Source organism: Brienomyrus brachyistius, chromosome 22 (assembly GCF_023856365.1).
Source record: "Brienomyrus brachyistius isolate T26 chromosome 22, BBRACH_0.4, whole genome shotgun sequence".
NCBI classification, from domain to species: domain Eukaryota; kingdom Metazoa; phylum Chordata; class Actinopteri; order Osteoglossiformes; family Mormyridae; genus Brienomyrus; species Brienomyrus brachyistius.
In genome coordinates, this window is record NC_064554.1 from 18,674,543 (window position 1) to 18,696,057 (window position 21,515).

General features: G+C 46.3%; 3 protein-coding genes across 3 annotated transcripts; 2 read left to right on the top strand and 1 right to left on the bottom strand.

Annotated features, from left to right (window-relative positions):
- Positions 1–11: 11 nt before the first annotated feature.
- Positions 12–312, bottom strand: si:ch73-256g18.2 (small integral membrane protein 36). The gene has a single exon (XM_048991928.1). The coding sequence runs from the start codon at positions 294–296 to the stop codon at positions 12–14; it is 285 nt and encodes a 94-aa protein (XP_048847885.1). The 5' UTR covers positions 297–312.
- Positions 312–11,464, top strand: LOC125718242 (phosphatidylcholine transfer protein). The gene is made up of 6 exons (XM_048991925.1): positions 312–7,552; positions 7,983–8,100; positions 9,343–9,422; positions 9,769–9,943; positions 10,522–10,589; positions 10,685–11,464. The coding sequence occupies exons 1-6, from the start codon at positions 7,424–7,426 to the stop codon at positions 10,763–10,765; spliced, it is 651 nt and encodes a 216-aa protein (XP_048847882.1). The 5' UTR covers positions 312–7,423; the 3' UTR covers positions 10,766–11,464.
- A 7,598-nt stretch (positions 11,465–19,062) lies between these two features.
- LOC125718241 (noggin-3-like) lies at positions 19,063–21,515 on the top strand. The gene is made up of 2 exons (XM_048991924.1): positions 19,063–19,590; positions 19,858–21,515. The coding sequence occupies exon 2, from the start codon at positions 20,416–20,418 to the stop codon at positions 21,079–21,081; it is 666 nt and encodes a 221-aa protein (XP_048847881.1). The 5' UTR covers positions 19,063–19,590; positions 19,858–20,415; the 3' UTR covers positions 21,082–21,515.

A 21,515-nucleotide genomic window follows, 5' to 3' on the forward strand; every position in this document is an offset into this window, starting at 1 on the left:
GGGAGGGTCGCTCAGACCAGCGTGCTCCTCTTCTCGTGTAGATTGGCGGTGGCCGTGGGGGTGAGCGCTGAGTGAGCAGAGGCTGGGGAGCCCTGCTTGACCACCAGAGGGAGGGGTGACTGCGGGGACGCGGCCACTGGCTCGGGGGCGTATTCCTTGGTGGGGTCCTTGCCACGGCAGTCGTACAGAATGCAGGAGATGAGGAAGACTACCAGCAGGATGACGTAGCTGGCGATGAGGATGATGAGGTTCAGCGTTACCGGGTCGATCTCCAGGTAGAACTCCGTGATACCCATGGTTGTCCCGCCCTCATGTGCCACACCCGACTCTGGGTGCCTCACGTGGGGTACAGACTGCAGCCCTCTGCAACAGATCAGACGGACGGCTAGCTGGCTTTGGGGCTGAAATACTTTAATCCATGGCGCTTCTCCAGCCCCCCCGCCACCAGCAGCCAATGGTCTGAGGTCCATGTTAATAACTTAAGCCACTGTTTTAATTTTGCAGACGGCCGGGGGGCGGGGGGGATGCCATTTGCCCCCTCTGTCCCCCCCACCTAAAATAACTGCAGCCTGATTCAACTTCTCACACATTTTCAGCCAATGAGCTATATCTCTTGATCAGGATTTTTGGAACATCTTCGAGCACAATTCCACAGCACGTATTCGACATATTATACCAGGGGTGACTAGTCTTATCCGGAGAGGGCTGTTGGATGTGCAGGTTTTCACTGCAACTCCCTAATTAGATTTACAAATTGAGGACTCACTGGCTGAAGAGTCCTCACACCTGGGTTTGAGCAGCTGATATACTGGCTATCCGAAAACCCGGCATGCAGAGTGACCCTGAGTGGATGAGATTGGCTACCCCTGATTTATACTGCTAAGGGTGAGAGGCTGGAACTGTCATTACGGTATCAGGGACTGAGGAACGAATTACGCTGCTCAGTTCTTATCCAAGTATCTGTGTCTGCGATTCTAAAATTAGGAGTCGCTTGGCATAAAACCAGCCAAGAAATTACTCAGTAAGAAAAATGACGACTGTATAATGATGGCAGTGCCCTGAATAATGAATAATAAACTGCATTTTTGAGCATGTATCCTGACTGCAACCACAGGCGGCCTGGATGCTGACGGTTTGTCCGTCTCCTTTCTTCGTGAGCTCAGGTGGTCGTCCGCTGCACCAAACGCGGGATGTTGAGATGAGCCAACCATTTGTATAAAGCCAAGTTTGGGACGTGGGGCTGCCCCGAGCACCCTGTTGGGGGGGGGGGGGGGGGAGTGTCGACCGAGGTGGTTCACAGACTGTTGGGTGGGCACACGATCTGTAGTCATGCCCCTGGAGGGGACCGGGGTAATAGGCTAATCTTTTTTAGCATCTTGTGATAATTATTTTTGGGGCACACAGAATGAAATGGGTGCACTGAGGGCATCGGGACTCTGTGTCTCTGAAGGACTCAGCCCCACCCCCGGTCCAGCACAGCAAGATTTAGGGTTCTGACCGAGTCCACCACTAACAAGGGAATACTAACGTAGCTTTCTTCTAATTCCCCATGCACCCCCGATGTAAACTGGACACGCCTCTAAGGCGTCTCTAAAACTGTCAGTCTATGCTGTTGCCAATTTGTAAGGTAAATAAGACACAGAATGCGACAGGTTGCTTAGTTGCTTGTCCAATGCTTTTCCAGACTCTTGGTTTAGGTCGGGGGTGTCACCTCTTATCCGCTTAGGGCCGGTGTGTATGTGGGGTTTTGGGGTAACCTGTAGGTCAGCTGTTCACACCCAGGTGTGAGGACTCTTCAGCCAGTCAGTCCTCTAATTAGTGACCTAATTAGGGAATTGCAGCGAAAACCCGGAAACACACCTGCCTTTTATGGATAAGATTGGACACCCCTGGTCTAGATGAAGATTGTGGTTGATTAATTAGTCAAAATTCGTAATTATAACTGTCTACGTGTGATTGTTAAACCACTGTTAAAATAGTAGGGTGGGAAATACCATTTAAAAATCGTGTTTAATGAAATACAAGCTACGCGACCTGTGTAGGGTGGGTAAACACTGCCATCTGCTGGAGAGATTTTAAAAGTACCATTTATTTGTCGGCGTTACTGCCGGGATTTAGGAACGTAACTGGGATTAGTGGTAACAGGATGGAAAGGTAAGTGGATGTTAAAAAAAAGCCTAGGTAGCTTTAAGATTAAAAAGAGAAAGATTTTAGAAGCATAATAAATCTGAGAAAATGTCTTCTGCATTTTAAAAATTACTTTATTTGCAGTTTGTTAAAATCCTAAGCGTGGTGCGCAGTAATAGCTAGGGGCATGACTTAAGCTGGTGTGGGATAATGAGAGGGCCACATTCCATGACGTTATCCCTAACAGCCATGGCGTCACCTGAGACGGAGATAGAAATACAACCCACCGTGATGGTATCAGCCACAGCTGTCATTGTTAACTCACAGATCGGACACTTATCTGGGCGCTGGGATAGGATGGGCAGAAAGTGGCACAAGCTTGGTATGACCTCTCATTGCAGTCCTTAAAAGACATTGTCCGAAGACGCTGCCTTTCTGGAGCCAGGTCCAGGCTCCTGGCTGTAGGATTGCGTTACCTTTTCATTCTGACGTCAGTCATGTACACACAAAAGGTGCATTGTGTTTTCAGTAGTGGTTTCACTTCACGCGGACAGCGATGAAAGCTGCAGTCGGCGCGCAAACATAGGCGATTTTACACGGGCATGCACCCCCTATTGGTCAGATGAAAAAAGACAGCTTGAACATATTTTTTAAAAATGAAGTAAAATATATTGTAGAAGTTATATTTGAAAATGTGGCTTGTGCTAGTTATATCAATATGTACTAAGCTGCGGAGAACAAGACTGAGCAGAGAAGAGAAGCATTCCAGCGAACCTGTACTTGTGCAAATGGCACATAAATCATGTTTGTTTTTGTTTCGTTTTGTTTATTGTGAATGTATATAATATTTTTTTGATCAAATTAATGACTGGTTGAGTTCTCTCACCTTGCACTTCCTGGGAGAATAGCCTAGAGTCTCTTTTAAACACGTGGATCCAATGATCTCTCACACTTACAGGAGCTGCTTTTCGACATGCCTAACTTAAGCATTAATCTATTAACAAGTCTGTGTATCTCTTATTCGCAACCATACAAATAGACCAAATTAATCAAACTAAAATGCTCATCATCAGCTTGGACTTAAAATGTAACTTTTGCTTTAAGTGGATAATACAGTGTCTGCGATGGGCTGGCCCCCCATCCTGGGTTGTTCCCTGCCTCGTGCCCATTGCTTCCAGGATAGGCTCCGGACCCCCCGCGACCCAGTAGGATAAGCGGTTTGGAAAATGGACGGATGGATGGATTCGCTCCATGGCTTTGTTAGCAGTTTGAAATGCCTTGTTTCTGAAAGCCAGCCACAGGAGGCAGGTTTTAAACGTTAAAACTGGCCAGCTGAGGCCCACCGAAAGGAAAGGCATCTCTCTTTCAGCTATTCTATGTTAAATCATTAATGGAATAAAACATTTCATGAATTAATAAAGAAGAGCCTGGCATTTGGAGGGTTTAGTGCTCTGTCATCTAAACATTTGGGGAAATGCAAGTGACCTAACATTTGGTTACTAAAATGATCCGGAATCAGTCTGCAGTTATGAGTGTGATATAATGACATAATAGCTGTACAAATTTGTCTGTCTCCTATATTAATTCCTCAGACGTTTCTTAGATCGATGTCCTCATATCAAACGGCACTTCAGACTGCATCTGAGGCTGGTTACACCTTCTGCTAGCTTGGCCATCTTCGTACCACAATCCAGCGCTACCCCTCTTCCCCTGTCCCCCTCTCCCGCCTGCACCAGACACTGCAGCGCAGTGGGTTGGGGCCACTCAGGGAAGAAATAGCCCCAGAAGTACAGTGGGTGCAGTGGACGCCCCACACTGGCTAGAGCAGAAAGCTCCCCCCCCTCCCCCAGTCTGTTTATTGTCTTTTCAGATACATACAGATGAATAGAAGTATGACAGTATATACAGGACGGACTATATAAATATAATCAGATATACATGTTGTGTTGCATATTTATACAGTGGATACATTTTTCTCATCTCCATATTCCATGCGGCCTAAATTTGGCTATAACTTCTGTATTTAGGGAGAGACCCATGTGTCTCATAAAATTCGTGAGTAGAGCCTTTCATTGAACATGTAAAAAAAAAATTCCAGTTTCATGGAAGAAAGATTTTCTCTCATCGGGGAGTAATGAAGGGACAAGGGGAGACCAGTATATCAGCCACCTCAGTAAAATAAGATGCTTAAGATAAAGACACCAAAATCGGTTTTATGTGAAGACTGTACCATTGAGGAAGGGGGGGGGGTGCCAAACAGGGCCATGCAAACACAGCGTGGGTTGCTAGTCCTAAGACCTGGACCAATATTCATACAGGCCTGTGCAGAACCAAAATGTATGTGTTAAGGTAGGTGGGGCTTGATAACAGTGGGCAGAAGTAGCATCAACATTCAGGTAAATTTTATTTCATGTAACTTTGACCCAGTGGATGCTGGTGGATTATTTTACAGTGAGTTAGAATTCGGTGATCTGTGCACAACAATGAAATGCATCCTCTGTGACATCGTGGCATAGCAGGGGGCAGCTAATTCAGCACCCGGGGAGCAGGGCTTGGGGGCGGCACCTTGCTCAGGGTACCTCAGTGGTGTCTTGCTGATCGGGGATTCGAACCAGCAGTCTTTCAATTACAAGTTGGCCTAACCATTCAGCCACCACTGCCCACTGAATTAGGCCATACCTTGTACATACTGATAAAGTGTGCATGAGGCCACCCCCCCCAACTGGAACTTGGTAATCAAAGAGCCGGCCCCTGGTACCTTGGGAACCCCTGGGATACCCATCATGCCTCTGGGCTGTGGCATCAGCAGGGAGGTGTTGCTTGACGTTCCGGGGGTTGTGGGTGAGCTAATGGCCGGCCGCCAGTTTCGTCAGTGCGACAGAATCTGCAAATACACCGTATTTCTACTTTACATAAGAAAACTTGTTTTATCAATACACAAGTTAAACTGAAGTGTACAGATGCTACTCCGCATAATTCATTATTATATGCCTATTTGTGAATGATTCTGGTAAATTTTGCGTGCCTGCTGACGAAGATAAAGCCTACGCGCTTATAAAAGATTATGATGGATGGATGGTCTCTAAATGGTTTGTGCATTCGTCTTAATTGATCGATCATCATCCCCCGGATGTCCTGTATCGCATGTATAAGAGCAACGTTATTTTTGTTTTGTAGTATTTATTTAAAGAGCTAATTAAAACGCTTTATGGTAACGTAATTCCAATAGTGCAAACGCTACTACTTTATGTTGGACGTGCAGCAGAGACAGCGGTCGCTCTAATAACGAGAAGAAACGATGCTGCAGACGCAACCACGTCCACAGTGAGTCACTCTATGTGCCGATACGTGGAAAGTCATCTTCACGTGCGCAACAGAAGGCGATACATTACCTAAGCAACAGGTGACCAGTCTACCCGCGGATCAAAACCCGTTACAACATCCCAGATAGTACAAAAGACCAGTGTTCCCAGCTCAGGAGATTATCCATGTATACCCGAAAAATGACCTCCGCTTTGCTCTGACATTTGCAGTTAAATGCGATCAAATTTCATTGAAGGAAACTTTGGTAATAACGTACAGTTTTATTTATATGAGCGTGTAATGATGCATTGTTGTAGGCGTACATTACTTTGTTTTATTTGTTTATAAGCTAGTTAACGATTGCGATGAGAACAAGAAAACATATACTCCTAAGACCTTTGTTTTATATTCAGCGATTCAATATTTTATGACAGCCTGGGGTCAGCTATTTTAACGCAAGTCCAATGAAGATAGGCAGGACATGTGATCCTGCAAATACCACATTAATATTAATGCGGATACAGGTTCATTATAATATCAAAATGTTTGTTTCCCGGCGTGAAATGTCATTTCAACAGGCAAACAGCCTGGACACTTAAATGCAGGGGAATTTTGCCGTAAGCAGTAACTTACGTGAGGGCACGTTGCTTGTCTGCGCTCCGATTATTTGCGTTCACAGATGTTTCTGCGTGTCTTCAGGGCTTCCCAGAGCGCTCCTTCGGTCTTGTTTCTGCATCCCAGCGCGTCGTTCCTCTTCGCTGAATTTCAGTTCCCCGTAACAGACGACAAAAAGCTATTATCTAAAATTAGACAATTAGACTAATGTGCTGAAGATGAGCACGTCACCCGGCCCTGCGCTATACAGCTGTGTTTGTTTGCTGAGCGCCTTGTGGACGCTATCCCGTCTTCATAGGGACCTCCGGTGACTGCGCTCCTCAGCAGGACCGTCCACGTCGTGGGCAGCGACTTATGTTTAATTAATGTACTTCAGCAATTCCACGAAAGAATGTTGCTATTTTTAAATCATTTCTGCCCTGACACTGCGCAGGTCGTTGCTGTCACCCTGTTATAATAATAATAATATATTTGAAAATCACGTTACATCTTAGAATTCCCTTTGTCTGTTATAGGAGCTGGTGGGTATGCTTTCCACCGATATCGCCTCAGAATGCATTTTAGAATCATACTTTATTATTAATAATGTGAAATATAGAGAGGTTATTTACTATCATTATTTCAGTACTGCACTTTTCCTAGTATATTAACGCTCCTGAGCACTTGACAACAACAATAATCCAAAAATATATACTTTTTGTGGATTCTCAAATCCAAACAACTCAGGCATGCTAACCCTACACTATCAACAAACCGAAAGTCTTACACCAGGATTATTTTATCGTTATTGTGTAAGATTGGATATATTGCATATTTATTGTAAGATATTGTCTTCTTATCGACATTTGACAGTCATCATTAACATCAAACAACCAAATAAATAAAAAAATACTCATCACTACACTTAATGATAAATCTACGAATTTATTGTCGATTTTTTTTCTAAAGTTACTCCTAAGTTTCATGCCTTAAAGACGCAATGCACCTGAAAGTAAACGTGACACTTTTGAGCATTAAAAAAAAACTCTTTCATGTACATTTTTTTCCATAGTTTTTCAAGGAACTGTGTGCCCTATGCTACATGTGATGATAGGCTTCGTACTGGAAAAGTTTGTTGGATGGATGGATGGATGGATAGACGCATCACCCACGAAGTTGTGTCCTTATAAAAGCTCCTCGTGCTTGTTCGACTTTTTCACGTGTGTGTTAGGTGCGTTTTACAATCCAGCTGAGAGGAAATAAAATATTTAAGCGGGGGCAGGTTTGTTATGCGGAATTTAAATAAGCAGCCGTACTCGCTACGCTGTTAAACGTTGCGCAGCATGACAGTCACCGACGCCACCGGCAGGCGCTTTCATTCGCGGAAGGAGTGAGAATCATGTCGCTGCAATTCAGTGAGGAGCAGTTTCAGGAGGCTTGGAGAGAACTGGACGAGCCCCAGCTGCGCGGAGGATGGGAGCTTTTCACCGAAACCATGGGTATCAAAGTGTACCGGCTGTCCGACGAGGTAGGAAACGTTTCTCGTTTACCGTGGAGCTGTCAGGCACAGATTTCCCATCCTCAGATTTGGAGAATTGCCCAGCTGCGGGCTACTGCGGTAACACCTATATGTCGAAACAGTTATTTAAAAAATGGTCGAAATGTTATGTTTATTTGTCCAGTGGATACGAATCTGTAAATGATAATATCTGCATGCTGATGTGAAATGTAGCTAGATGCCTGTGTTCGTTTGCCGGTGTCCCAACCAAAGGGTGGAAATACCGCTTATTAAGTTCCTTATTATAAATACAACATTTAGACCGTGTTTGAAGTGTCCATCAATTAAATTCAGAAGCCGTGTTTTAATGTACATGTAATGTAACTTGTTAGCCGGCCGATCCAGTGTAACCGATTAGGCACCGGGTGGTCCTGTGCTTTTACTCTGTTTTATGTTGTAGGACACCGGGCTCTACAAGTACAAAGTCTTCGGTGTGCTTAATGGGTGTCCGCCGCAGCTGTGCGCTGATGTCTACATGGATTTAGAGTACAGGAAGAAATGGGATACCTATGTCAAAGGTGAGCACGACTTGCACAGCGTGGACTAACTATCGTTAATTATTTTGAAATAGTCCTTCCATATATGGAATATTTCATAAGCCTACATCCTAAATATTTATATTATACAAATTCCACAACATGATTCATTTTAAATTGAAATGAGCCTACTTACTAAACTGCTTAACTGTTGCATATTATATAATCATCTACGTTGTTGCTGTTCATTACCACGTTTAGGAAAGTGGATTGTTTGTTATTCAGCTTAATCAGTTTCGAAAGAGTTCAAGCTTGTGAACAATGCGGTGATTGGGATTCACGCAGTGTTTCTTTTTTTCCCTCCTACATAAATAGTAAGGCGATGATTTCCATCGGTGCGCGCGCGCCTTCATATGGGTTTGCTACTTAAGTGCGCGTGATTTTAACTTGACTTCATCCTGTGCGAAACGTTCCCTTTAGAATCGGAATCTACAGGTACGACCAGTCTATTAGCACGACTTAACTGCTGCGCGGTATTAACTGGTTTTTCTTCATTTCATCCTGTTTTATCAACAGACCACTTGTTTCTTTTAGTAAAACAGGTAACCACTGCCAGCCAGGGGCCGGTATTTCACGAGCAGGAATTCTTGCTTAGCCGAATAACTTGTCAGATTTATGGTCTGATCAACAGTTGCTTGGCCGCAGATAAAGTCGATCCATTTAGCCCAGACTACCTGAAATCCAACAAGTTATCCAGCTAAGCAAGAAATGCTGCTTTGTGAAATACCCCCCAGGTCATGTTTGTGTTTGTTAGTGATAGTATGTGAGGTTGGTATAATTGCCCTTCTGTAGTGTAGCTTACGTTTTACAGACCTTTGGCATGTGGCAGGATTCCCTGTAGGCGTGCAGGCCATGTTCACTGCTTACTACTCCATGACTGTTTAACTGGAAGCCCGAGCTGTCAAAGGGAACTTCTAATGGCCAACATGACTGAAAAGTTCATTAGCTTCCTGTCTCTGGTAATGTTCTACTACTTTATGATGCCTAAGGCTACACAATGAGACCGTTAACAGTCTGGAGGACTCGGGGTGTTCGTGGAAACTCAGATCACTGTACATAGACTTTTGAAACTGGAATTTCATTGGTCCCAGAAAAAAACTCTGTGCACTGTCTGCCTGCAGAATGAGGATGAGAGAATAAGCAGCAGAGTGCAGTGGGGTGGGGGGCAGGCTGCTGTATTGTGCAGTCGACTAACAGTGTTCTCTTCATTCTCTTTGTTTTCAGAGCTCTACGAGAAAGAATGCAATGGGATAGTTGCCATTTACTGGGAGGTTAAATACCCATTTCCTTTGTCAAACAGGGATGTATCCTTTTCACGCTGCAAGATGGCACACTCTGTCAGAGTGTAAACTCAGCACATGCTCAGAAACGACTGCTACTGAGACTGTGTTAAGTGGGGGGCTTGAGTTTGGCTGCCAGGCTGAATGGGTTTGTACGAGTCACACTGCACTCGTATCATTTCCATAGAGGGAAATCACCCTGGGTCTGCTGTGGTAGGGCACCATGAGGAAACACTTAGACGAAATCCCAACACACTCCCCCTAGTGGCTGTTCATGGTAATACAGTGCTCTGCTCTCTCCCCATGCCCCCCACTCCCCCCCCCCAACTGAACAGAAAGGGTGCCAATGTCCCCTTGACTCCCCGTGCAGTATGTATATGTCCGGGCGCGACGTGACCTGCAAATGGGTAGAGGCAGGAAGGTCTGGGTGGTGCTGGCTAAGTCTGTGACGGTTGCACAATACCCCGAGAAAAATGGCATCCTCAGGGTGAGCGACTACAATCAGAGCATCGCCATGGAGAGTGACGGGGCCGATGGGACACGAGGTACCGCCGCCCTCCGCCGCCACACTGACTCGCTCTAGGGGATGCATGTAGCCTGAAGCACTGAACCGGGTTCTTAGTAGGCTTTACCTGAAATTCTCAACCGACCAGCCTGGCTTGTTCTCTGCCTCGTGCCCATTGCTTCCGGGATAGGCTCTGGACCCCCCGCGACCCAGTAGGATAAGCGGTTGGGAAAATGGATGGATGGATGGATGGATGGATAGTCTTTATCTCTAATGATATTAAGAAAAGAGCGACAGATGCCGGTTTGCTTTGAGCCCTTTTATGAACAGACAGCACCATCTAGTGGTGTCAGAAAATACAGCAAATGGTTCATGAAGCTTCATTTGGCCAGCGACTTATGTTTAATTACTGGCAACCTGTCGGTTTTAGAGCAATAACCTGTGGGGCCACACGCCGCCTTGCAGGCCCCTCAAAAGACATGAAAAGCTCTTCTGCAAAGGCCTTTAGTGATGAAGAAGGGGAGCATGTTGGGCAGGGGGGGCAACATCCATGGGAAAGTCACCTGTACGGCATAGAGCATGATATGCTGACGCTTCCTGGTCGAATTTTGGTTTCAGTCTTCATGAGCTACTTCGATAATCCTGGCGGCATGATCCCAGCCTGGCTTATCAACTGGGCTGCTAAGGTGAGTCCTGACCAAAAAACACAGTCCAACCTGAAGGGCTTCACCCCACTGCATTTCTGTATCCATAATGGACCATTTGCCCCCACCTCCCGCAGACTGGCGTTCCTGCCTTCCTGACAGACATGCAGAAGGCCTGCGAGAACTACTCCGAATACCTCAGGAAGAACAGGACATGAGTGTCGGTGGAGTCACTGTGGGAGGTTGACGCTCTTTCAGGACCCCATTGATTATATCAGTTCCTCTGGGTTTACTGGTTTGACTGGGATGTGATGAGCAGTTGGGTGACAGTGGTGACCATGTTGAGGCTTCATGTCTGTTGATGTTTTGTGGACTGCAGGAGGCTGTAATCACTGACTCTATTATTGTGCAATGTTACGAAAGCAAAGGCTGGCTCAACATCACAACTGTTCGGAGCTGCGTTCTTACATTTTCCGTTACATCGAATTCCCTCGGCGCCCAGCCTCCACTGCCTCTCTCGGCGTTTACTACCCCTCTCTCCTTCAGATTTCCTGCCCTGTGGCTGGTGATCATCCACAGGGGAAATTCACTCCCGACTAAGTTTGGCTGCTAGGAGGCGTCAACAGCACAACCTCTCATTTTACTCACCCTGTTTACTTTCGTGTCTGTGTGTGCCTGGTTGCTTTTTAATTAGTTTATTTACAAGAAAATGGCAGTAGGTGGGCATGTTTTGGGCCATTCTGTCTGTAATTTGAGTATTTCAGCAGATGTAATCATCCTCTTTTGAAATTGGTTGTGTTTAAAATCATTAATTAATATTTTGCACTGAAATAGAACAGAGATATGTATGACTATAAATAAACTTTTACGTTATTTTCTTTTTCCTTTTTATGAAATAAAATATGCTGCTTCCAGAATATGCATTTTTCTTATGATCTGACCTGGAATTTAAAACATTCAGGTGTATTGGTGTTGAGTTTCTGAGTTGAGCTTTTGATACGTGGGCTTTATTTAACTTTATGGTGCCTGTGTTTTTTAAGAAGGGGCTACCTCTGTACCTTCTGAGACCTCGGAGCAGATGGTCCCAACACCTGCTGGAGCTGCAGCGTCTGCAGGATGTTCTTGTGTCCCGATGCGCAGTTAATTAATAAAAGTCACCGTCGGCGTGGAACACGCTGCCAAACAGCCAGTCAGCAAGAGACTCGAGCCTAAATAAAACTGCTTGACGTCGTTTCCACAGCAGCCGGTGACTTTAATGCTAGGACACGACAGAAAGCTGCAGACTCTGCGTGCCTTTTGGGAGGCAGGGTGGACAATGACACCTTTTAAGCGGAGCGGAGCAGCGATCGCCAGGCTGGCTGAATTCAGCTTCGGTCTGTAGCTAACGACTCTCCGGCACTGGGACAGGAAAAGGGCAGCAAGTCATTTCTCAGTGGCATCTGTTTGGCCCGCAGGATTAAATTGGCCAGATTCATTAACATCCATCCATCTTCCAACCATTTGTCCAGTACAGGGTGGTGGGGGCTGGGGGGGCTGGAGCTTATCCCAGACAACACTGGAGACAGAGCAGGGGATACCGTATCCAGGAAGCAGAGGTGGATATTTCGGGTCCAGAAAGTACAAATCCAGACCGTGATTTCGTTTCAACCAACCAGTTGAGCATAAAGATTCACAGTCACAGAGCACTCAGCTGGTCGGTTGAAACAAAATCCTGATCTGGACTTTTACTCTCTGGACCTGAAATTTCCACCCCTGCCAGGAAGCCAGCTTACAGGGTACACGCACTATGGGCAATTCTGAGACACCAGTTCACCTAACGGCATGATTTTGGACAGTGTGTAGAGAACCAGAACCCACACTACATACGCAGGACAGGTTTTGGAATCGAACCCCAGATGTATAATAATATAACCCCCTTGCATTCTAAACATGCTTTCAGTACAGTTACTAGTATAATTTATTAACTTATATTTAATTAATTTAGCGTTGATTAACTCCAGCAGTACATATGTGAGGATCGGAGAGTCCTAGTATTTTAAGGCTTTATAAAGTTCAGCAAATAAGAACGTACTGGATCCCAGATTTAAACTCCGATTCACATACCAACAGTCATGCACTCCAGATGAATTCACTTCTGTGGTCCTAAAGTAACATGCCAAAGTCCCGAAACTGCACTGATGGTTTTACAAATAAGTACTTTCTCTGTTAAATGAACGGTTTTCTTGTCACTGTTTTCGAATACCAGTGGAAGGACCTACTATAAAGACTTTCAAAAACAAATTCTCGCATTTTTGTGGTTGTTCTGCGATTTCGTGCCCAATGTGGTATGGCCTTTCTATGGCCGGTAGAGGGAGCTGCAGCACAATTTCTGTGTTTCAGACGGGGCTCTGTACCGCAAGGTCATTAGCAATTTGCTTCCCTATTAATTAAAAGCTGTCGTTTCTCTGTTATCCTCCGGGCCTTTCCCTGAAAAACACACTGCAAATATTCGGATGTGTCTGTATATCTGGAGGCATCTTCACCCCAGCATTTATTTATCTTAGAGCATCCCTAATGAACGAAACAGGTGGTGCAGAACCTTTGACTAATGTGGATCTTACCCGTTATCGGGCCTCAATCCAAGAGCTGCGGACAAAGCACAACCTCGGGAAAATCTGCATTAACCATGCCTGGTCTGTTTTATATGAGTTTATCCGAGCTTTTTACTGTCCTGTAAGCATTTATGTGTGCGATGAAATAGCTCTTGTGTAGACGAATTTTCCAAGGCATTGATGTCGCAGGAAGACGGGCAGCAGGGCTGCCGGAGCGTTCGTTATACAGGATGGTAGATTCCTGCACGCTGCCCTTACAGGAAGGGTCTTGCTTTGATAATACAGCTTTCACGAGGATCACTTACATCTCAGCGGACTTAAATACAGATATTTTTGTTCTAGTCCACCACCTGCATGCCTGAGCCAGCTGATCGAGGGCTTCATGATTAGTTGACAAATAAAACCAAAATCGAGCGTGTATGTAGTGGAACTGAATTCATTTCACTAGTGGAACTCAATTGATGTAAACTATCAGGTCCAGGTTTGTTTATGATAATTGTGCATCCTAAGGGCTGTTCATTATGCTGTTAAGTTGACCCTTTTAAGGAAGACGTGGCGACTCTACACAGTATTTCTCTTGTGGAAGCACCGGTGTATTTATAACTACGACGATCCCTTTGGCTGGGTCTGCACTGTTCTCAGCACAGTGCGCTTTTGGCGCTTTCTGTTTTCAGAAGCACGCCCGTCTGCACCCATAAACGGCTCGTTTGCAAGAAATACCGGCCCACCGAAAGGGTGATTTCCAAACGCGGTGCTGACGGTAGCTGCGGCAGTAAATCCCCCCCGTGTCAGACGCGTACGGGGAGCGTGTGGGCATGTACCCTTAGTCCTTAGGGGAGGGAGGGTGCAGGGAGACTCGATCGGCTCACCCGACCTGTGAAAACCTGCGCCGGTTTTAAGGATAAATGTTTGCGTTAAACCCGTGACTCTCTCTGCGTACATGCTTTCGTTCAGCGCGCGAGAGATGGGTGCCACGCTCTGTACATTATTATGCTAATTGTGTAAATGTACGGGAAAATGCTGAGAAGAACGTTTCCATAGCTGAGTCTCGAACATCTTCACGGACCTCAAACATCGCTCTTCTTTGGGTGAAGCACAATAGCGCAATACCCTAATAAAAGCCAGCCTTTCGGTAATTTAAGAGCCTGTGGTGATGTTAAAATTACATCAATAAGAGACTAGTCTTCAAAAATAAATGGTGATTTTGGGGAAAGAGGTGTGTGGGGGGGGTGGTGGTGGTGGTGGTATTTTAACTCTTGTTTTCATTACATATAACATGCTAGTATTACACTGTACATCTTGTAACATATGCTAACCACACCCCCTTCTTATAACCCAGTCTTATGACATGGTGATGATTGTTTAAAAGCAGCCTTCTGTGTTTTGAGAGCTCAACCAATAGCTCAGACATGGAAAAGCCCTGATTCTAATACATATAGCCCTTCGGTTGTTTGTTCGTGTTTGGAATCTTGTTTGATTGCCTGTCCTGTTTAGTCCTTACTGCCAGGACCATGCTCTTTGCAGAGGGATGCTGTTGTTTCTTGTTGGTTGATGGTGTTGTGCCAAAAATGACTGCAGAGTGCCCGTCCGCAGAGTACTCTTGCCGTATAAATGGGTTTCTGGGATATGTCACCCCGCACCCGTTAATCAGCCAGACCGACCCCCCCCCTCCACTGGCCTTTCTACTGAAAGATGGAGTCTGTCGTTCAAGGGGTTGAATCTTGCCAAATGACATTGTGGTCTGCGGTGGACGGTTGCCATGACGTGTGACTGGGGTGTCGACAGCAGCTCTGCTTCGGATGCTGTACTGGGTGCTGTGCTGAGGTACCAGGTCTCTACCATTCATTTCTTACATTTATTTCCAAGTTATCCTGAAGCACAATTATGTGAAACAGAATACGGCTTTGGTGGGAATTCTGTGCTTTTAAGTAAAGGTGCAGGAGAGGCAGAGGTTGGATGGCTCCCCTGTCATTAGGTAGAGGTTGGATGGCTCCCCTGTCGTTAGGTGGAGGTTGGATGGCTCCCCTGTCGTTAGGTGGAGTTTGGATGGCTCCCCTGTCGTTAGGTGGAGGTTGGATGGCTCCCCTGTCGTTAGGTGGAGGTTGGATGGCTCCCCTGTCGTTAGGTGGAGGTTGGATGGCTCCCCTGTCGTTAGGTGGAGGTTGGATGGCTCCCCTGTCGTTAGGTTGAGGTTGGATGGCTCCCCTGTCGTTAGGTGGAGGTCGTGCCACTGTGCAGTGTGGTGCATCAAAGGCCAGTAGTATGGTGGTTTATGCTAAATCACCATACCCCCCTTGCACCTACCTGAATTCCTAAGTGCACTCTGTCCCTAACTCACGAGTAGAAATCCAAGCCATAGCAGGATCGTTCCTTTGAGTCAGCAGTCTTCCCAGTTTCTCCTTGGAGCTGTACATTCTTCATGGATTGGTCTCTTCCATACGCTGGACCTTCGCACCGTGCACCTCCAGGCGTGTCCTCTGTATGCAGGCAGGCGGGGAACGCAGAATGACACCTGCTGCTTCTGCTCAATCCTCTCGGAGTTTCCACCAGCAAGCCCAGTTTCTCTTATCACCTTTCTGTAAGCTGCCCAAAGAGTCTTTCCCTTGAGGATCTTCCTTGGACTCGCTCCAGTGAGAGGAACATGAGTAGGGACCCACCGGGACAGACCCCATGGAATTCTGGGAGCCCACCGGGACAGACCTCATGGAATTCTGGGAGCCCACCAGGACAGACCCCATGGATTTCTGGAAGCCCACCGGGACAGACCCCATGGAATTCTGGGAGCCCACCTGAACAGACCCCATGGAATTCTGGGAGCCCACCGGGACAGACCCCATGGAATTCTGGGAGCCCACCTGAACAGACCCCATGGAATTCTGGGAGCCCACCTGAACAGACTCCATGGAATTCTGGGAGCCCACCGGGACAGACCCCATGGAATTCTGGGAGCCCACCGGAACAGACCCCATGGAATTCTGGGAGCCCACCGGGACAGACCCCATGGAATTCTGGGAGCCCACCAAGAGGAGCTGAAGCTAAGGGAGTTAAGGGGAGGATCGCTCAGATCGGCACTTCGGTTTCTTCGAAAATGGATTGATGGATTGATGGACTGTTCATCCAATTCGACATCCTAGATCTTGTCATAGGAGACACAAGGCACACCGCATAGGAAGAGATGCCATGTTCTCGTACGTTTTGTTGCTGTGTTTCTTGGTTTGATGTACAGAGAAGGGGACAGGTGCATTGTGGGTCAATAGGCCCATAAAAGATAATACAATTCAAGACAAAACACGGGTCTATATAAGACTTTTAGTCGCCCCAAAACAGATTATTGGTTAAATTAGGAGCAGCCGTACTACTACGGTCTGTTCTCAGAACGAGTTTGTTCATTAGCGCAGTATTCGGGGGGGGGGGGGGAGGGGTGCTTGAAACATTCAGAGCAACAGTCGTGGGTAGTACCGCCGAATCACGTCGTTTCAGATGGCGCGCTGTGCGCCGTCTCGATTTACGATGTGTGTGTGCGGGAGCGAGACTCCGCTCCCCAGCGGCGGGGGCCCGTGCCGCACACAGGGTGCTGTGTTTCTGCCGCCAAACTCAATGACTCAGCCACCCCCCCCCCCCACCTCCTCTCGAGCCTCCAAGTGGCCGTCCAAACCATCAGAGCAGCCCCAGCCAGGGGCGGCTAAGGAGACATGGCTGCGTGGTGACGGCGGCCGGCGATGAGGTCACTATCTCCGCGCTGAAAAGGCGCCGTTGTCCCCGGGACTGAGTTACGACACAGAGGAGAATGAGCCTATCTGTGGCCAGGCTTCTAAGTCACTGATTTATGTTGTGGAGACAACCGCTCGGCAGCCGGTACATCAATCAGAACGGCTCGTTCCATTAATCGCCCGCCGAACGAACATCGTTATCCGCTACTGTCTCAGGTGCTTCACGGCCGTCTGGCGGAATTAAGTCGTGAACATAATTTTTGTCAAGACTCTACGTTGTGACTTGACCGATAAAAACTGCTGATAAAAACTGCGTGTATGTCGGCGAAAAAGTCAGGCAAGTTGACTGTAAATGGCTTCGTTATTAAATGAGACGAGAGCCGCGCTCTGGCCAGCTCATGGGGAGGCATCCCCCCCCCTAGAAAATATTCCACTATATTCTACTCTGCTCGTGAAAGTAACTCTGTGAGCCTACGCCTGTGTATCCAGGCTCCGTCAAAATACGATTTCTTTTGACAAGGCCTCGGAGCGTTTCTCCGATGTCTGTTGCCTTTGGAACGACGTGTTCCAGGGGAGCCTGCAGACGGCGGGGCTGCCCTGTGTGTGCGTGAGTGTGCGTGTGGGGACGCGTGCGCTTGGAACGAGGTCAAGTGTCAAAGACGGAGAGTCGTTTGTGCAGACGTTTACCAGACATTTGTAATGGTGTATGAGTTTGCCTAAAATATTAAAATGCTCACAGAGACATGTTCACTGGAGAGACTGTTTGCTCCTTTTGCAGTTGATTGGCCAAAAATTTAGCCAAGATACGTTTATAAATAAATGAGTAAATAGCCCCAGTGATTTAAGTGGTGTGTTATGAAGAAAAACATGGTCTGTGAGACTTTTGGAGGGTCCTTGAAATCCCGAGTCTTTTTATGGGTGTCAATATATGGTTATAGATGCTGAGCAGATCATCATCACCAGGCAGTGATGACTGTAGGAGGATTGTCCCTCAGCTCTGCTCAAAGCACTGGGGCAGGATTAGAGCCAAAAAATATCTCGTTTGAATTGCATGTAATTAACACAAAGTTTTTTGTCTGTGCAACACGACATGGTCCCAGGGATCATTGGGGTCCCTTATTGCAGCGTTTCTCGATCCGGTCCTCAAGCAGCCGCAGACATTCCATGCTTTTGCTCCCTCCCTAGGAACTGGGAGGGTGCAAAAATGTGCACTGTCTGGCAGGCAGTTGGGAGAGAGCAAAAACGTGGAACGCCTGTGGGTGCCTGAAGACCGGATGGCGGAAAACGCTGCCTTAGACGAAGGAGATCTCTATGGGGGAAGCGTCTGAAAATTAGCCTACAAAAGGAAAAACGTACACGCCGAAGATCCAGTCGCAGCTTGGGGCAAACAGTCCTCTACAGCACAATAATGTTCACGCGGCACTCCTTTGCCTCCATCTTCAACCCTAGCCAAACGAGGGATCTGGACTATTTCATGGCATTAAACATGCGCAGGGGAGGGACAGACTCCAGGGCGACGGGTGACGTGACCATTTTCGAAGAAGCGACGTTGCGTGCCGTCTGAAAGTACGCTCCCCGAAAGCTTTTCACAGTGCCAGCTGCTCCGTGAAAAAAAAGGAAATTGACTCAGTTGATAGTAAATAATTTACCTTTGCAGGGGTTAAAGCAGTACTTTTGGCAGTCGCCCCCTTTAATGGAGGTGCCTATTAAAAAAACAGACGTATGTTCTGCGATAAAACAGTTGGGTATGTTTTGTCAGAGCGACCATGTCACTGCTGAAGGGCCCGACAGTGATTCTTACCTGTAAACCGAATCAGGCATCTTTCTCAGTGGCTAATACATGGGACCCGTCCTAATCGTTATGAAAAAGTGACATTTACAAAGAGAACTCGCCGTTCAGTCTTCTGCATTGTGTGTGAATTTAGGGGGAGGGGATGCGAAGGAGGACACAGAGATGGTAGATCACTATCAACCTCGGAGCTTTATTGGTCAGCTTCCAAACTGCCTAATGATCCAGAGCAAATGTCAAATGATAAACCTGCCCCCCCCCCCAAAGTAGGGCGAGTTGTATAGCCATCGTTTTCATAAAGAGAAATGGGGGGGGGGGGGGACGCAGGCTTTTCTTTGGTCTACCATGTTTGGTAACTGGGCCAACAGCCAGTAGAACTGGGCCCAGAACCACATTTACTTTTAAAGAGGATTTTAAACATCCGGCAGATAAGTTCCTAGTGCTTGGAGGACATTCGAGGGAACCGTCAGCGACGTGACGAGGGTGTCGTGCTAAACTGTGAAGAGGAAAAGCCGCTGGTATATCTTTGAGAGACACATTCAGTTAATAACCAGCCGGATAAAAGCCTTTACTGGCCAGATTACTGAGCTACGGTAAAATGCATTTCAAGAACGACTCTTCCAGCTTTGAGCGGTTCCTGAGTTATGAAGGTGTGATACCATCTCCATAAACTGTCCTTGTAGGACCGTTAATTAAGCTGTGTTTATGGAGAACTTTCCTGCAGTGTGGCACTATGCTGAGATCCAGCTGGACCGTCACCCAGAGACAAAGGCCAGCAGTGGGAATCTGGAGCCAGCAGAAAGCCCGTCTGTGTGTATTTATGTGTTTGTATGGACAGGTTCTGAGAAAATGTCTCATTAATAGCCTGACCTAAAAAGCAGGCACTGCAGTGATGTTCCTCTCAATACTGATCGCACACGTAACTTGCACACTGTTTATGATACATTTTCATGGTGAGTTGGAATTCTGTCTCTATGTGTCAGAGAGAGTGTTTGTTTTGGGGAAATTGGGAAAGAGCACAAGTGAATTAGTGTAAAAGATTATGCCGAAGGATTAGATTTAAGTTCAATTTTGGTGTGTTTTATGTCGGTATATACGTATATTTTTATGAGTTACATTATTACATATAGTTGCACTTGCATAAAAAAAAAACGATAGACAGATTATAATGCATTGGATATCACGGATGCCTAACTCTGCAAATGTGCATCCGCCTGCAGGGGTCGATAAAAACCCAGTCGACTCACACCTTGTGAGTCCACCCTGTAATGGGCCGACCCCCGCCCCCAAAGCATGAAGATGGTAAAGCATCTCTTGTCTGGCAGAATGACAGTGTGGACTGCATCAGGATCCAGTCGGTGCATCACTGGACTGTAACTGCTTAAAGTGTGGTGTTGCGCTAACGAACGAATGCACAGCGCGTGGATTTACCAACCCCCCCGGATATTAAATTAGAGGAGTAAACACGGTAATCTGCCTAGACACCTGGGAGTTTTGAGGAATTCCGTACTACGTTCTGGTAACTGTGGAGGATCGTGTATCTCTGGTGGAATTTTGTTATATAAAGGGGTCAGTAAGTACAACATATAACTTTTCTGTAACAAAAAACGCGCATTAACTCAACTTAATTATTCGACAGTTGTATGTAGCCTGATTATTAAGACCTGAATTGTTGCGTTGGGAACCGCAATCTCCGTTTCGTGCTGTTTTTAATCAATGAGCACCATTATTTTGAAACTGTAACCATTTTGAACGAATTTTTATTCGGACTAGTAAACATGGATCTGGATTTTTGTGTGGCTGTGTACGTACTGGCTTTATCATTCGGTTTTGGCATGAAGGAGACCACGTGTCAGCATTACGATATCTTCCGTCCGATTCCAAGTGACATCTTACCACCTGTGGTACTCATAGAACATCCCGATCCCATGTTTGATCCTGAGGAGAAAGACCTTAATGAAACCGAACTGCGAAATTTACTGGGAAGCCACTTCGATTCACTGTTCATGTCCACAACTCCGCTGGAAGACAAACACACATCTAATGGCCAAGTGGACAGTCTGGAAGAAGTACATCTGCCCAACGGATCTATGCCCGCTTTAATAAAGTCTCTGGAGTTTGACGTTTTGCACGGCAAGAAGCAAAGCAGTAGAAAACTGCAACGAAAGCTGCAGCTTTGGCTCTGGACTTACGCGTCCTGTCCGGTGGTGTACGCTTGGAACGACCTAGGACGCCGATTTTGGCCACGTTACGTGAAAGTGGGCAGCTGCCCCCGCGAAAGGTCCTGTTCTGTACCGGAGGGAATGGTTTGCAAACCGGACAAGAGTACCCATTTCACGATACTGAGGTGGAGGTGCCAGCAGAAGAACGCGGGGTTGACGTGCACGTGGATACATATGAAGTATCCAGTTGTATTGGAATGCAAATGCGCATGTGCGAGTTGATTGAACGCAGAATACAGCTCAACAGTGTTACGTGTCGCATAGTTAAGTTTATACACGTAATATATGATTTTGTATTATGTCTCTTTGTCAGGTTATGGTAAAATGGGTTGCAGTGTTTGCAGAAACCACACCAAACGCAAACGTAATAACACCTTTACCACAAAACCATTTAATCTTTACTGAAATGTATGATTTAAGAGACTATGGGCTGCTTGTTGCTATTGTTATTATTATTGTTATAGTTGCAGTAATATTTTTATAGGTATCAGGATAAAATATTAGAACGTTTGAGTAGTTACAAGTTATGGAATGGATGATGCCCTATTTTCTTGTTGTGACAATTGTAAATATGCAGAAACATTATAACGACTTTATAAAATGTTAAATGTGGCTATTTATTCCTAATATTGTAGCTGTTTTATACATCGGTAAAA